Below are 17,050 nucleotides of genomic sequence, written 5' to 3'. Positions count from 1 at the left end.
GCCGTAGGGCCAGGCAGCAGCCTCCCGCAGGAGCAGGCCATCCCCATCGCTCTGGGTGACTTGTCCCCTGGCTGGCATCTCCCCCTGGGAGCAACAGGGTCCTGGAGTGAACGTGCACCAGCCCTAGACGTGCCAGTGTGTGTGTTTGACTGCGTAAGAGGGAGAGAAGAGGACAGGAGAAATGATTGAAGGGTCTTAATCCTGCCCGTGAACCTCTGGGGAGGACCCAGACCTGGGAGATGGTCAGAGGGACAGTGTGGGCAGGAGGGAGAGGGACTTCTTACGTGGTTGTCATCTCCTGTCCCCCAGGCGTGAGGCTGGTCTCTAACTCGGTTCCCAGCCTGCAGCCTCCAAGCATCGGTTCCTGCTGCTCCATCCTCTGGTCCCTGCTGCTCCATCCTCTGCCAAAACAGCTCCTTGAGCTCCTGAGGCCGCGACGAGGTGCGCCTCCCATTAATCACCCCCTCCCATCGGAGTCTGCCTAGGAATTAAACTCATTTGTCACTGCCGCCCTGTTCCCACCTGCCCCTCTCCCAGCGTGCTCATCTCGCAGGGCCAGCTGCTTGTGGCAGCCCCGTGGCCTGTGTGTCCCGATGTCCTCAGGCACCATAGGTCTTCTCCTGTTTCCATCTGCTTAGAAATGTCCTAGGGCATGCATGGAGCCATTTCTTCCAGCCCCCATCTCTACAGCCCCATCACAATTTGGGACCCCCCCAGGCCTGGCTGCGTTCAGAGGCAGCCCCTGAGCCCGGCGCACGCTGATGCCGATGCAGCAGGGCTGAGCGAGGCTGAGGTGACCCATTTGCTCCACCAAAACCCACTGGCGGATGCCAACGAGCCTCTTAGGTCCTCCCTTTCCCAGGGCTGAAGTGGGAATTTGGCCTGAATCGTTCTGCAGCCCAACCCCGAGCGTCTCAGCCCACCGTGCCCCATGCAAAACCTCGGCCGGGAGCATCGCTCGCAGAGTAACAGGTTCATTGCCAGCCTCCTCCATCCCCCCGTGCCGCGCTACCTCGACACACTCGCTCAAATCCACTCTGCTGGCATCGCTCTCCCGCTTGCAGCACGGCCCCTGGGAACGTTCCCCCGGCAGCGAGCAAGAGCTGCTCGTTAATTAGCCTCCCGTTACTCCCGAGCATCCCCTGCAATAACACACAGCTCCTGCCTTTTAACTACCTACAAGTAATCACTCAGTCTCCAATAAAAAGGGAAGGAACAAGCCCCTGGTCGTGTTGTTAGCAATAATTTTCCTGGCTGTTAACCTGCTCCCGTACTCTTAATTTTTCTCAGCGAAGCCCCAGATGTGGTGGGGAAGGATGGGAGCCAAGCGCAGCTCCGATCCTGCCGCTGACTTGCTGCCAGCTGCCCATAGCCACACATTTAGCAGTTGTTATTCCTCTCTGCCCATCCCACGTGCTGGTTTTAAGGGCATGGAGGGTGCATCCACATGGGTCTGTGCAAAAGAGACTTCCCATTGCCGGGCACTTAGCTCAGGCTACAAATTTCTATGAAAAAAGACGGAAAATGTGAATGACTGTGACTGAGTTTTTTGCATTAGTCCTAGAAATCCCATATCGGCCTCAGAAAGGCAGTCACTGCCCCTAAACATCTTATAGTGCAAGGAAATTACAGTCCTGTCTGAGACGTCAGCCTTGCCGAGCTATTCCCAAGGAGCCGGCTGTTTTCTTCTCTTGTTGCCTGTAAATCCCTGACACGCGTAAAGCTTCTCTCCTGATAGGGAGCCTAACGCCTGAGCCCTGAATAAACCTGCTGAAACTCTCCGGCTTAGCATGCCGAATGTAATGTTCTTAGCCAGCCTCATCGCAGCAAATCTCCATATTTCTCAGGGATAAACACTCACCTCTCCTCCCTCTGTCTTCTGCTTTATGACTGATTTTCCACCGTGGGTGCAGTGTCAGGCTGTAATTGCTGGAGGGATGCTGAAGCCGCTAAAAAATTCTCTTTGTTTCGCTGTACCCCCTCTCTTGCCAGGGCCGGGGGGGGAGTTGCACACCCAGTGTGGTTTGCAAACTGCTCTTTCTTCAATGGGCGAGGGTTTTGCAAAGAAAGGAGCTGGGGGAAATACCCCTGAGCACCTTTCAGCTGGGCTGGTCCTGTCCGGCGGTGGGGACGGGAGGACGCTGGTGAGGCTGGCAGCGAGTGACGGCTGCCGAGATCGCTGTGCTACGGACATGGTGACGCTGAGCCGAGCAGTGGGATCTCCGTGGGCTCCCAGGCATCACCATAGCGGTAAGCAGCCATCGATGGTGGTGTGAAATGCTGTCCTGGGTGGGCTACGTCTCCTCTGAGGTTCATACCGAGGGTTTGGGGAGCGCTTGAGCTGGCTCAGGCAGGGCTGCTCAGTTTTACATAACTTCACCTGCACTGGGCTGCTCCCTTTTGAATTTCAGATGCAAACAGAGCCGAAATCCCCACCCTGGCCCACACCGCTGCCTCTCCTGAGCTGTTACTGGTGCAGAAAACCAAACGGGACTCAAAAACCGTGCACAACAGAGAGAAGGCTGCGTCGAAGCAGGGCCAAGCTAAGCAAGCTCAGAGCCATCCCAGCCTTGAAAACATCTGGAGTTGTGCTGTAAAACAAGGTGTGTTGGGGCAGGATATGTTCAAGGCTGTCTCGGCGACCTGAGGAGGTCCCGAGAGAGCTGCCGGGCTGGTGCAGCACTAGCAGGGGCTAGCAGTGGTCTGCTCACAGCTCTCCAGCCCTGTCTCGGTGCAGCGCGTGGGTGGACAAGGGGAAAAAGAGATGGTGGAAGGGGAGAGATTGGGCAACTGACGGGAGGAAGAGAGAGACAGGCAGGGATTGTTCCTAAAGCACTGGGGGGAATCAGGGGGGGGATGAGGATGTAGATCATCAGAATTGGCGAGGGACAGGCCATAAAGCAAAAATAAAAAGGTATTATAATTTATGATGCACAGTAAAAATATCCTGGGAACTGGCTTATGAAGAAGAATTCATTCTCTTGCCAGCTCTGCGTATCTTTAAAGATGATAAATGACATTATGATTTTTCCTTATATCTGAGAGCTGGAAAATTCACTCCACCTTGCAGCTCTGTCCACGTCCCCTCCGTGCTCCTCCTGTTCCCCAAAAGACAAGGGCTGCTGAGCCCTGACCTGGCATGTTCACCCTGTGGGGAAGGCGCGGGTGCCCCAGACCTGGGCTGGGGACACCACTCTCAGGGCACTGTGCCTGGGGTGCCGCAGCAGGGCGGGCATCTGCCCGCACAGTGCACTGAGTTGTGTGTGGCCTCAGCGTTGCACGTGTGTGTCTTACAGGGCTGCAGCCAGGACTTCTGCCAGCACTTTTGGGGTGCTGTTTGTCCCTCCCATCCCCAGATGCAGATCCTCCTGCCCACGTTGAGCGGCTGCTGTTGTCCTTTGCACGATGCAGATGGTGTCCGAGTGTCTCCAGATGCCACGGCAGAGCTGCTTAGAGGAACCCCTGGCTCACCATCCCATGCAAGGTGCATATCTGGAGTGAGTGGGAGAAATTCCCTTTAGCACGTACAGCCATGGGGCCTTCGAACCCAGACCCTGATCCAGAGGGAGAGAAGAGCGAGGACCACTGCCAAGGGCTGGAGCCGCTCAGCCACGTGCCGGGGCTGACCGCTCGTGCTGGCCCCGACTGCAGGAGGGGGAGTTGGCCTCTACCCAACTGAACGCTGCAGAGCAACTTATAAATGTGGATTAGTTGTTCACAAGGTGGATTTAAAGAGTTAGGAGAGGAGAATGAAGCCAAAACTTTCTTTAAACCGACACAGGCAGCCTTGGCATCTTTTTCCTCCCCTCTGCACAAAGCCAGCCCGCTGGGTTTCTTCTTTGATAAGAGCCCTTGATGCCTCCGTGCCTCCAGGCACCAAATAAAAGGCTTTAATTACCCACTGCCAGGCACCCGCAGCACTGCTGACAGCGGGGAGGTGCCTTCTGCCCACACCTTGGGAAGGAAAAACTTCCTACAAAAGGAGCCATTCCCGTTTCATGTGCAGAAGGGTCTGCTCCTCCGCCAGCTGCTCTGGAGCCTGTGGGCAGAGCCCCTGCTTGGCCCTCCACACCGCCAGGACTCATTTTCCAGCGAGGTGGTTTCCCTCTGCTCACTGTCTGCCATCTCTTGAGCACTTTCTTGTCCTTCCTAAAGGATGTGGCTTGTGCGAGCTCCTTGCGTGGCTGGGGCACGGGGTCCTTGCTGCGGGCGACTCTTTATGGTGGGGTTTCAAGGCACCGTCCTACAAAGCCATGCCAAATCCACCAGTACCAATGCCCTCTACACAGTGATGGACGCTGGACCTCTCCCACGGTGGTGTCTGCCCCGGCACAACGCCGGTACCTGGTACTTGCAGGTTGGCCGTGCAGCAAAGCCTCCTGCTAACGGGTGGGCATCCCCACAGATGGGTTTTGGGCAGGACGAGTGGGATGAGATGGAGCTTGCACCCTGTGACTGCATCACCCCAAACTCTCTTGCTGGCCCAGTGTAGGGAAGGGCAGGTCGCTTGTGCCTGGCAATGCAAACACTCAGGGGACTCCCGTCTTTCACCAAAAATTGGTGTTAGGAAGGAGATAACGAATCTCATTTTTATCGCTCCAGTTGAGCGCTGCAAAGATCAGGAGCTGTCAGCTGCCAGCCGGCCGATCCTCCCGCTTGGGCCGGCTGCGAGGCTGGGCTTCGTCGGCACCTGGAAATTTCCAGCCTTTCCCAGACCCATCAGCAGCCAGCCAGCTCCTTCGCTGCCGGCAGGCTGGGAGCACCTCCCCGGTGTGCCAGCTAAAGCCCGGCTGCGTGACGTTGTCCCCGTCCCTGCGGGGCAGAGCGGGGCCGGGGACGAAGGCAATCGCTTCGAGCAACAAATCCTCGTGGGGACCGACAAACCCCGCTGCTTCCAGGTGCCTCGGTCTCTCCTGGATCCCCTCCTCTGCTCATGCAAAACCTATTAAGCATAGAAGAGCCTCAAGTATTCCCCAAATGAGTCATTAACCAGGTCCTGGTAACAGGTGTTCCTTTAAAAAGGCCTCTGAAGCCTTCAGAAACAAGGGGAGCGGGAGTGCTTGGCTTTAATCATACACCAAAAGCAGATTCATTTTCACAGCGGGATGGCAAGCTGCCTCATCCGATAAAAACACACAATACCGTGGGGAGGTGTGTGCTCCGGTCCCAGCTGCAGCAGGACCGCGTGCCCAGCCAGCGCTCTGCCTTCCCCACTTGTAATTTCTTAATCTAGTTTTGGAATATTTTATTACTCCCGGCTCTCATCTGCTTTTTGTTTGGCGCGGCGCTCCTTCTTCCCTCCTCCCATCTCGCTCCAATTAAATTATGTGCTGCAACCCATTGCTTTCACCTGGGGCTGCTCCACCTTCTGCTCTGCTGTCTCCTCCGTCTCGGCGTGCGATGCCAGCCAGCATGGCATGCCCGGGCTGGTGGGCAGAAAAAGCGACTGTGTCGCACCCTCCAAGGCCATGGTCCCCGATGGGGATGCTCTTCTTTTAGGCATTTAAAACCATGAGGGTCCCGGTGCTGTGCCTGCATCTCCTACATCCCAGGACCCTGCTCCGACAGGCGCCTTCACCCACCTTTGGGCTCCCTGTGCCAGCCCAAGCACCGGGGTGAGTTCAGCCCCGCTGAGAGAGTAGCATGGGCCATCTGAAAGCAGAATTGGTGTTTTCTAAGTTGTATCAGAGAATCTGCTCCTTTCTCTGCAGTTCTCCTCTAAAAAAGTCTATTTCCAAGCAAGTGATGGATGTGACAGCAGGAATGCCCCCCGCCACCGCCCCTCCTGCTGCCTGGCTCTGCCTTCCCTGCCCCAAGGTTTTCACGTGCCTTTGTCCATCTGTCGCACCGAGGACGCTATTTGGGACAGCCAGTGACACTGCTGTGGCTGTGAACTCAGCTGTTGATCAAACAGTCGCTGTCTCCACGGTCCTTCCCTGAGGACTGCAGCCCACCGAGCACCAGGGACCGACGTGGTGTGCCAGCTCTGGCTGCTCGTCCTGGCAATTACCGAAGTCTCCGTGCCATGGGGGAAAGATTTAGGAGTTGCAAATGGGGAGGGAAGGGGGTGGCTCAGGCAGGGAACGTGGATTTGAGGCAGTTCATGTCCCTGCAAGGCAGTGGCAGAGAAAAAATGTCCTTTGAGCCCTGCACGTGAGGCTGCGCTGGCCCGTCCGGGCTGTCCCAAATGATATCCCTCTTCACTGTATTGACTATTTCCCGCTAGCCGGGAGCCCATCCCCAGGGAGTTGTGGCTGGGCTCTGCTCCCCTGTATAAAAGGGCTCCCTTGGGTGCAGCCTCAGCACCGCAGTGGGCGATGATGCCCCCGCACCCTCCTCCCGTCCCCTTCCCCTGCAGCCGCAGGCGGCCCCGCTGCTCCCCGTCTCTGCCGCGTTTCCACTTCGCTGCTTCGCTTCCGCGTGCGCGGATGTGCCGATCGATTCATCGACGGCTGCGCTGCCTTCCCGACCCCGCTGGCTCCAGCCGCAAAGAGCAAGATGTTTCCAAGCAGCCGCTGCCGGAGAAGCCCCAGTGAATACCCCTGCAAGCCCCTTCTCCGCTCTCAGGGCGGTGTCCCTGTGGGGTGCACCCCTCGGGGGTTGATTTAAGAGCCATGAGGCTGCCTTTGCATGGAATTTATTAACAAGTTGCCAAAGCCACCCATCCCGACAGCTCGTCATAACTCCAGGGATCCCTTCCTGGGGTCTGGAGCCTCTAAAATCGATGTTGAAGGTGCGGAGCAGCCGAGGGAGGCGGCAGGGAGAGGATGTCGTGATGCACCAGCTTGTTTTGGAAAGAGCTCCTTGCAGCAGCAAAGGGGCTGTGGCCACTTTTCTGCAGAGAAAAAATGGAGAATTTTCTGCTTTTTTATGAACTTGAATTTTAACTGAAGAAATGAGAGGAGCAAAGACAGAAAGAATGTTTGGCAGCCAAGCGCACACCCCTTCCTACCTCCCGATGACTTCTCAGCCACAGAGATTTGAGCACTTGATTTCATTTTGCTGCCACCAATAAAACACGTGTCGAAGGGGAATTGTGGGGCGGAGGGAGGGAGGGAAAAGAAGCATCATGAGCTGGGAACCAGCGCCAAAGTGGAGGGTGGGGACCAGTCCCATTGGTAACGGTTAACAGAGGAGTGAGTAATAAACAGGGGTGGTGGATATTTGGCAAGATAAATGGCGCACAGAAAATATGCTTCTTGCAAACTTCATGGGGATAAAAATGATTTAAAGAGACGCCATCAAGATAAAAATCATATCTGTTCAAGAACTACTCCTTACAAGTGTTATTAATAGTACCCGAGATTGTTATGCTGGGAAGGACTTTAAAATATTGCATTTGCTTTTCGCTGTCGGCGCTGCCTGGTTTAATTTCTGCAGCGTGGTCGGCCGGAGAGCGCAACGATGCCTGGGCAGGTCAGCAGCAGGCATTGGAGTGAAGGCGAGAAGGCCGGGCCACGCAAGCCCTGTTTTCCATGAATTCAGCTCCTCGGCATCCTCAGGGACATGGTTTTGGGGTGCGGATGCATTTCTCCACCCTGTGCTCCAGCCACGAGCATCACCTGCATCCCGAGCCGCCCTTGCATGGTGATGTCGAGGGCTGGGTGGAAGCAGCAGATGCTTTGCTGTGTTGATCCCGATGCCGATGCTGCCGGATCCTCGCACAGAGCCTCTCCCTGCTGCACCCGATAACTGGAGCCAGGATGGGGTGAGACATCAATGAAAGCTTCCAAGCGCTGGTGCCTTCCCCGCGTCCCTTGGGAAGTTGCGCTTTGACTGTTGGATGAAAGGCTTCTCCGGCATCACAGACCTCCTCCCCGGGTGTTTAATTACAAGCTGTGATCCACTTGTCTCCTAATCTTCTCTTCGCCAACATCAAGGATCTGGGCCTCCATCGCTGTGGTTCCTCCCTGCAGTGGCAGGGACGGGGAGCGGAGTGGGGCAGGGGGGGAGCGGAGCTGCCCCGAGCACCGTTCGGGGATGTCACGGTCAGCACAGCAGCAGGCAGGCGGATGGCGGGGGGGGACAGGCTGATGTCCCGCCATGCTCCGAAGAAGTGAGGGAGCCTCCCCGCCGCCCCTCCGAGTGAGCGGATTTTCAGGGAAACTTGGCAATAGGGAAAAGTGGGTTGTCCCCAGTTTTTTCTGCCTCCCCCCAGCCCGGCGGCAGGGATGGCCAATGCCACAACCCCGTCTGCAGCTCCAGACTTGGACGCAGCCCCTTCTCGGGGCTGGGACAGAGGATGGGGGTCGGAGGGACGTGATGAGGTTGAGCTTTGCTCAACGCTCCCGCTCGCTTGTCCTGCCTCTTCCCAAAGACCCCAGACTTCCCCGTCTGCCTCCCTCTCCCCTGCTCAACCCTCCACAGAGCTTCTCCTCCCACCCAGCCTAAATCTCTCCACCTCTGACCCCCGTTAGTCCTTTCTGTGCACCCAGGGGACAGATTATACCTCTCTCCCGCAGCGCTCTTGCACCTTTGAAAATTGTGATCGTGTCTCCCCTCTATCTTCTTTGAACCGCTCAACCCCGGCATTCTCCATCCCTGCCCGCAGGTCTCGCTTTGCAGCCCCCCCAATCATTTCTGTTGCTCTCTCTGGGCTCGTTCCCAGCACTTGACATCTTTCAGCCGCATGAAGATTCATTTTCGCTGCCTGGCCTGCTGGTACGCCGGGAAAAGGGGGATCGCTGCTGTATTTTAAGCCGACTGGTTTGAAAGCTGTGAAAGTGGAACTGAAAATTTGATGGCACGTTAAATATACGGCTGATTGTTAGGTCCAATTCTGATTTCAAAGCAAATACGGGCTTGGGAATTAAGGATGAAGATGAGTTTCACTACAAGGTAAATAAAAATTAACTGATGGTGATATAAATATACCAGCGTATTAAAAGCGGGCATGTGTTTTTTGAAATACACTCAATTAGAGAAGCGAGAGTTTGGGGTTATTTTTAATAAAAGCTTCATAAACACGGCAAAATTTCGAGGACTTACAAACAATAAAATTACTCCCAGCTCCGATATCTAACTCTGGATGTTTATGACTGTTTAGTGCTCCTCACATAAAATAAAAGCACCGCCACAAATTAAGCCAGTTGCTTTTGCTACCTCTTGTCCCTGATCTCTGCAGGCAGCTCTAAACCCTGCCCGGGAGCGAGGAGGCAGCGGGGGGGCACCGGGATGTCCCTGGGGATGATGCCTGGCTTGCTGAGTGCTGCAAGATGGAGAGGTGGCCCAAGCTGGGAAATGGGGTGGAGTGGAGTAATTGCAGGAATTAATTAGGCAGAGCTGTCCCTTGGATGCAAGTCCCTGGGTGTGGGTGCAATTAAGCATCACTCCCGATGATGCTCTCGCGGGGTCTATTTATTCTCGAGGGTGTTTGGAGCGAGGACTGGTGCTTTCCCAGCTAGTCCTGTGCTGGGGCTGGGCTGGAGCATTGGTGTTGCTGTAGCACAAATGCATGAAATAATAAAAATTGGCTAAACCAGCTTTTTACCAGCTCAATTGGCACTTTGCATATGCAGCAGTTCTGGAAACCTGCTTCTGGTTTGGGTACTGAAGCGGGAGCTGAGGACGATGGAACCCGGTCCCAGCTCTCCGGCAAGGAGGGCTCAGGGCTCAGGGGTCTTGCCTGGCTGAGGCTCTTTCTGCAGCTCACTTCAGTCCAGAAAAAAATCCCTAAAATGAGGGAGGAGGGAGAGCGAAAGAGAAAACAAGAGAAAGAAAAGCTCCTGCTTCAAGAAACGGTCGCCTCTGATTGTTACCAAACTTCCCGCAAACATGAAACAACAAAGAAGGGAAACGCGGAGATAATTAAGGATGTAATTGTACACACACAACTGCTTAATTAAGCTTTTCCTCTTTAAACCTGACAGAATCTGCTTACAAGGTGCGAGCGCGAGGGGAGGCTGCCCATATGCTGGGCCATCTGCACCGCAGGCGGGGGAGGCGAGCCAGCCCCATCGCCGCAGCCCGGGGAGGAGAAGGTTGCCCGAGCACCGGGGAGAAGAGCATCACGGCCCCGAATCCGGCCACGGACCGGTGGCTGTCCGTCAGTCCCATGCGTGTGTCTGCCTGGGGAGGGACTGGCAGGTCGCCACCTCGTTTTTGCTGCTGAAAAGCACGGAGCCATCTCAGCTTCGAGCTCCTCTCCCCGTTTCAGCCTGCAGCATCCTCCTTCGGGGGATGCGGGGGATGAGGACAAACAGACCGCGGAGATTAATAAGGGAAAGATAAAGGGAGGGGGACACCTGACCCAAGCTCCTTCTTTCTGAGATTCAAATTAAAGTCATAATGCTGTTAGGAACACGATTCAGAGTTTATGAACCTGTTATTTATATTGATTTATCCCCGCAGCCCTCAAGACTTCTTGAAAATAATTAGGGTTGACATTGCCAACGCTAGAGCTAAATGTTGATATCATATAATGAAAATTGCATGCCTTGGCTCTGCCTGGCAAACGCAGCGCGTTAAAGCAAATACCAACATCTGCAGATTGCACCCTGCACGGCTCCTGAACCAGACACCGCAGCTGGTGGTGGCACCCGGCAGGACACGTGGCCGTGGGACAGGGCACCTGGAAACCCCGACCTGCGGCTCCCGCTGCCTGCAGCCCCACTCGGCCACAGGAGCCGGTTGTCCAAGGGGCCGCGGCAGTCCCATCGCCTCCGTCCCAGCTCCGGCACTGGGACAGCCCCACGCCTCGTTTCATCCGGCATCCCCACTGGGATGTGCAGCCCAGCCCTTCCACCCGAGGCTGCACCGCCTGGGCAGACATCTCCGTCAAGCATCACTGCTTTTTCTTTGCCATGTAGTAGTTTTATTAAATTTTTCCCTTACCATGGCTTATAACAAGATAGGACATGTGTACCGGGACTAGGAAGGTATATTATGGTCTAGCCTGGGGCCAGGATATACGGCTCCAGATTTAGCGCACGTGCTCTCCCTATTAGGGCAATATTTGCTTGAGCTGCTGTGGAAGTGGCTCCCCGGGGACAGCCCATCTCCTCCAGCAATGGAGAGGAGCCGAGCTGCATGGGCTGTTTCTCCTAACGTGGAGGATGCCCTCCGTTGAGCTGCTTGGTTACTTTTAGATAAAACCCCACCAGTTTTCCAGCTCAGGGCTATCAGTTTCTTTCACCATCACTCTTAGCAATGGGTATGCTGTAACTCAGCCCCTATGGAGGGGACACCGGCACGTGCTTTGTCCCCAGGTTTGGGGTGTCACATCTCACTGTCCGCTCCGTCCTGGGCTGATGCCAGATGCGAGAAGCCAGCTTTGGGATCGCTGGGATGCCCATGCACACGGGCAGCCCCTCGGAGAGCAGCACACGGGAAATGGAGATTCCGGCTCAGGCTTTGCATGGTGAAGCTGGTGGGATCGGGGGAGCAATTCAATTAGGTGCCTGACGAGGCAAGGAGAAATGAGACCGGTCGCAGCTGCACCAGGGACACGCTGGGAGAGGCAGAACAGGCGTGACGGGAAAGGGCAAGGCCTGGATCCTTGGGAATATGCATCTTTAGCAGCAATAAGCGGTAGCGGAGATGACAAGCCCGGCAGCCCCGCTTGCCTCCAAAAAACCAGAGAAAAGCAGGTGTGAAGCTGCCAGAGAAGGGCATGAGGAGGGCAGGGAGCAGGGCAGGCTCAGCTGGGGAGGGCAGCAGGGCGAGGGAGGGGGCTGGCAGCCCCGGCGGGTGTCGGAAGGGGGCTGAGCCCCAGCTGGGGCGATTTGGGGTTTAGCAGCAGGCAGGGCACACCCAGGGCTTTGCCCTTGATAAAGGGCTGGTTGCACCACGGTGAGGTTTTGTAGGGAGAGGAGCTGGTGAAGCCATGCAGAGATCTTGGGGCTGGTAAGATGTTCCTCTGGGCTTTGATAGGACCCTTGCAGGAGACCCCAGTGCTGGGGTTTGGCACTTGCCCCTTTGGCTGAGCCAAGGCTCTTTCTGCAGTCGAGGGCTGGGGTTGAACGTTTCGGTGCAAGCTGAGCTCGGCTCCAGAAGCTGGCTTTAATTACGTGCCGAGCTTGGTGCCATCCCCGCAAGCAGGGCTGTCGGCAGAGCCATCGCTCATCTCGCCCAGGTTAGCTGAGTCCCACACGCGCTTGCTCTTATCTTGCTGTTTATTGCTGTAAATTATTGAAGTCAGAAGGGCTGACTCAGCAACGGAGGCTGGAGGAAATTTTAACATATCTATCAAAGCGACGAGTCCCACTCCTGTCTGTGTTTATTGCTGGCTGTGTCACCTTGCGGTGGGCTCACCTGTGGGCTGAGATGGGCGGTGGTGGCTGCATGAATGACTTGTGCCTCTCTGGAGCTGCCCAAAGCGGAGCAAAACTCAATGCATGGATCCAGGTCTGCAGCAGGCATCAGCCCACATTGTGCCTTGTTGGATGTGGGGTGGGATGGGTCCGGAGCGGTGATGACAGCCTGGTGTGCTGGGGCCATGAGCATGGATGAGTTGCGAAGCCAGAGTGGGTAATTCAGTGGTGGGGTGTTGCAGCTGGGTGGGGAGAAGGGGTAAAGCTTTGTATTATTTCTGCAAGAAGAGGGGAGAGCCTTGGCCCTCAAGGGGAGGTCTCTGCTGGAGACTCCCTGGAAGGCTTGATTTTGGGGGTGCTAGTGCCCCAAGACTGCTGAGAGCTCAGGCCTTAACGTGTCAGGATTGGGGCTGCCCAGGACTTTGGAGAAATCAGTTGTCTTGAGCCGGTTGCAAAATAATCCTGCCTTGTCTTGGGGAAATGTGGCTTGTGCCTGCCCTGGGCTGGTCCAATCCTGACACCCACCCATGTGTTCCCGTTGTGGAAGTGCCCTCCTCTGGGGATGCAATGGCTGAGTCTCCTGGGCGTCAGGGGGTCCCAGGGAGTGGAAAGTTCCATTTGTGTATTTGTTCCACTTTAATTTATTGAAGTGGCATGGGGACCTGCTAATGAAGTGTTGAAGATGGATTGTGGCTGGGTTGTGTTACACGGGGCTCATAGGATAGTTAATTACCCTGAGAAGCTCAAATGCAATGAATACTTCATAAAGTAAAAGCCAACAGTGAATTATTCATTATTCATTTATCGGGGCAGCTATGATAAACCCTGTGGGACAGGGACTGAGTGTGGGCTCCCCTTCCCAGCCCTTGGCAGACATGGACCCGCTCATCTTCCCTGTTGGCATGGGACCTGCAGGGGCAGGGACCCCATGGGGCTCCTCTGGGGAGGGATTTGGGGGAACCTGTTCCCTAAAGCATTGCTCAATTTGTTCAATCATGCGCTGACCCACAGCAGGCACCTGAAAAATCCAGCGAAGGGGGTTTGAAGACATAGCGAGGGAGTGCAGTCGGTCATCTCCCTGCAAGGGGGAGAGCAGGACAAGTCACGGACAGAAAAATGCTGTGTGTTCCCTGAAAGGACAGGCACTGTCCCCCCCTCAACTTGGATTCAAGGCGGTAGTTTGGCTGTCACTGTGTGAGTATCCAGGGATGCCCCACTCCGGGGACGAGGGGAAGGGAGGAGAGGCAGGCAGGGAACCAAGCATCAGGCACAGAGGCATTTTAAATACACCTGCCTGGCTAATTTGCTTGACACATCCTAACCAGGGAGAAATTAAGATCCACCCTGAATTGTGCTTAAGGAGAAAAACCTAGGGAAAAGGAACTGTGGTGGAAAACTCAGACCGTGGGTAAAGCGAAGGACTTGGATGGTCTGTAAACACCCGCTCGGTGCGGTGGCCCGTGTGGCTGCATGGCATCTGAGTGGGGACCCGGCTGTCGCATCCCGGTTGTCGCAAGAAATAGGCTTTGCTGCCATCTACCTCTGCCGGGCTCCCCCGCAGCCGGTCCCGGTGCCGTGGGGATGCTGGAGGCTGCGTCTGCCGTGGGCTGCCGGCGGGGCTCAGGGCTGCCCTGTTGCTTTTGGGAGTCCCAAAACATCCTGACCTGAGGCTGAAATGGTGCTGGGAGGCTTGCAGGGGGGAGAACTTTGGTTTCTCCTCTCCATCCCTCTGCTTTGGTCAGTGGTGGCTCTTGTACCGTGGTCTTCCTCCAGCATCAGCCCAAAGGTTAAGCAGGGTGTAAAGTGCCTCCCTGATCTCTGTACCTCGGGAGGATTTCACGGGGGAGAAAGAGCAAGAGGGGGGGCAAAAACACCCACCTGACATCCCATTTCACAAGCGTCTGCTGCCAAAATGCTGTGTCCTTCCAGCGTGGCCTCCAAGGGCACCAGGCTGTGCCAGGCGTGTTTCAGGGCTGCTCTGCCCCGAGCGTCAGCGTTGTCCAAAGCAAGATGTGGCTTTGCTCAAGCCCTGCCAGGTGAGACAGCTTCCCCTGCCTGCACGCCCTGGGTACTTGTGTCCCCCTGCTTCCCTCCCTGCTCCCCATTTCATCAATTTTTTTAGCATGGGCAGGGCAGCCCACACTGCACATCTGCATTGCACAGCTGGCAGGGCACATCTGGGAGGGATATTCCCCTAAAACCCTGGCTAAGCCTGCTCCCTGCTGTGTCTGATCCTGCTGGACGGAGATGCAGCAGCAATGGGATGTCCCGGTCCTTTCCCTCCCATGGCATCGGCTCGGCTGCTGCATCTAGTGCTCCGATGGTAGTGCCCATTTCAGGCCACCCCTTCCTGCCCTTTATGCTCAATTTGTAGTTTTGCGTTATCACCCGAAATCTGTGCTCCTGCTGATGTTCTCTAGACCTTAAAGAATATTTAACCACCTGGTAAATTATTTATCCCTCTGAGGTTTCGTGCATTCGGGGCAGCTCTCAGGCCTCCTGGAGAATTAACTAGAGCCATAAATCAAAGAGACGTTTGAGAAATTTCCTATTGCTCGTGCTGATGGCGGCCTGGCCCCTGAAATGCCACTTGCAGGTTGGGAGCCGGGCGCTGCCACTTGCTGCTATTACTTGTTTAGGAGCTTGTTAAATTTAGAAGTTAAATAGACTCCAGGAAACAGATGAGACAGACCAAGTGCCGGCTACGGGGGAAATTGGGTGGCTGCCACCCCCTAATACTCCTTTTTAAGGTGGGTTTTTTCAGGCTTTGCAAAGCACCGCCATCAATCCAGTTGCGAGGGCGGCTTGCGGGCTGCAGCAGGGTGTTATGCCGTAGGGAACGGGGACAGCAATGCTGCCCGCTTGATGGGTGGGAGATGGGATGGTGGGACTGCAGCAACTCCACTTGCATAAAGCGCAGGGATGTGCCCGATGCAGAGGGGGAATAGCCTGATCCCCTGAGGGGCTGTTGGTGATGCTGGGCATGTAACAAGCTGATGGCTTTTACTTGTTGTCTTACAGACCAGCAGGGGCTGGGATGGAGCAAGGTGTCTGCTGTCCTGCTGCAGTGCTTTCTTCATTTGACAAAGTGAGCCTTGTCCTGGGTTTAGCTGCAGGAAAAGGTTAGGAATAAAAGGAGGTACAGGGAGGAGAAACCCAGCAAGGGGTCAGGCTGCCAGCCTCCTGGCTCCTTTTCACTTATGCACCAGAGCTGAGCTGAAGATGGGAATTTGGTTTTGCACGGGACATTTTTGGTTGCCTGCTGCAGCAGCAGCCCAGCCGGGCTGGAGCAAGGCAGCAGCCCTGTTCAGGCATGCATGCAAAAGCTGTTCAGTAAAGCAAGGCAGGGGACGAATCCCAGCTCTCTGATGTCTCTTTGCAGCATCATATGGAGTGAAATGTGTTTAGGAGTCGCCTCTGGGCAGGGTCTCTTTGTAAACAAGCTGTCGTGCGGTGCTGCTACGTCCTGGGCAGGGAGGTCTGGGCGGCAGAGATGCAACGGTGCCCGCAGAGCTGTGCTGATGCCAAGCTGTCTCCACTGCAAGGATGCTCCCGTCTTGCTGAAAATCATACAGATTGCCCTGCGCCCCAAGGTCTGCAGCTCACTTCATGTGGCTTCTGTGTTTTTATGGCTTTTTCTGTATGCTTTTTAAAGTATATTTTGAATGCTCCTAATTGCTTTCCAGGTGTGGGTCAGGGGCACCTTTCCCTTCCTGCTCTGTGCCCCCAGCAGAAGGGAGATACACGGACCTGGGAGTTTGGGGCACCGGGGGTTTGCAGGGGGAGGATGCCTGGCTGCAGTGCTACCGAGACACTGTCCCTTGCCACCCGAGTCGTGCCAGCGTGGGCTCTCCAGAGGCCCTGAGCTGGACACGGTTGTCTCAGCATGGATGTGGGATCTCCATTTGTACCCCCTACCTCAACAATGCCTCTTCCTTTGGGTCTCCCACTTTCTCCCCATGCTGGAAGCCTTCTTCAGGGGTGGCAGACAGGCGTTTCACCTTTCCTGAGACATCATGACTTTTTCTGCCATCAGTGTTTTTCCAGCAGAAACCACCTGCATCACTCCTGCTCCCAAGCAAGAAGCAGCTGCCTTGCAAAACCGCTTTCACTGCTGACCAGGGCGCAAATCACTTCTGTGATGGCTTTACCTCTGCCATCAAACCCTCCTGCTCCCCCTGCATCATCTCGGTGAGATTTTAAGCATGGTTTGTCCTTATGCCCTTCCTGCATTAAATCTCAGGCCCACCCCAAGGTGCACGGTGGTGCCTGGGACAAGCCCAGCTGCACCCACAGCACCGGGGTCCCCGGGGACTGTGGGAATCCTCCTCCCCCTCAGGACCAGGGCAGGTTGTCCAAAAAGAGGACACGATCTGCTGCCATGCAGTCAGACAAGCCCCAACCCCACCTTCCCTAATAAATTAATTCATTTGCCTCCCCATGAGATGATGCAAAGCTGCAGACAGACCCCAGAGAGGGGGTTTCTCCCCTCCGGTGCTGTCCCCAGCCCTTTGCAGCCAGCCTGGCTTGGTCCTGCTGTTTATTCCCCATAGAAATGAGAATTTCAGTTTATCACGTCTGCCTGGCGGGCAGCAAGCCACCAAGCGAGTGAGAAGGAGCCTGCAGCAGCCAGCTGGAGAGAGCTGGGAGAAAGCGCTAGGTAATAGAGGTATTTATTAAAGGAGGGAGGAAATTTATATGCTATTCCTGCTTCTTCAGCTCTCAGTCATCACCAAGGGGAGAGGAGGAGTGGGCAGCTTGCACAGGAAATAGCCAGAAGTCTGTTTTCTGCCCATTTG

At 55.5% G+C, this 17,050-nt stretch overlaps 1 protein-coding gene across 1 annotated transcript; it reads left to right on the top strand.

Moving 5' to 3' along the window:
* The first annotated feature begins 1,678 nt into the window (after window positions 1-1,678).
* LOC115335294 lies at window positions 1,679-16,454 on the top strand. The gene is made up of 5 exons (XM_030000756.1): window positions 1,679-2,250; window positions 2,412-2,603; window positions 3,412-3,484; window positions 15,634-15,704; window positions 16,288-16,454. Exons 1-5 carry the CDS (start codon window positions 1,887-1,889, stop codon window positions 16,452-16,454), a joined length of 867 nt encoding a protein of 288 aa, XP_029856616.1. The 5' UTR covers window positions 1,679-1,886.
* The last annotated feature ends 596 nt before the right edge of the window (window positions 16,455-17,050 follow it).

Source organism: Aquila chrysaetos, chromosome 24 (assembly GCF_900496995.4).
Source record: "Aquila chrysaetos chrysaetos chromosome 24, bAquChr1.4, whole genome shotgun sequence".
NCBI classification, from domain to species: Eukaryota; Metazoa; Chordata; class Aves; order Accipitriformes; family Accipitridae; genus Aquila; species Aquila chrysaetos.
This window is presented reverse-complemented; position numbering and strand designations above follow the sequence as displayed.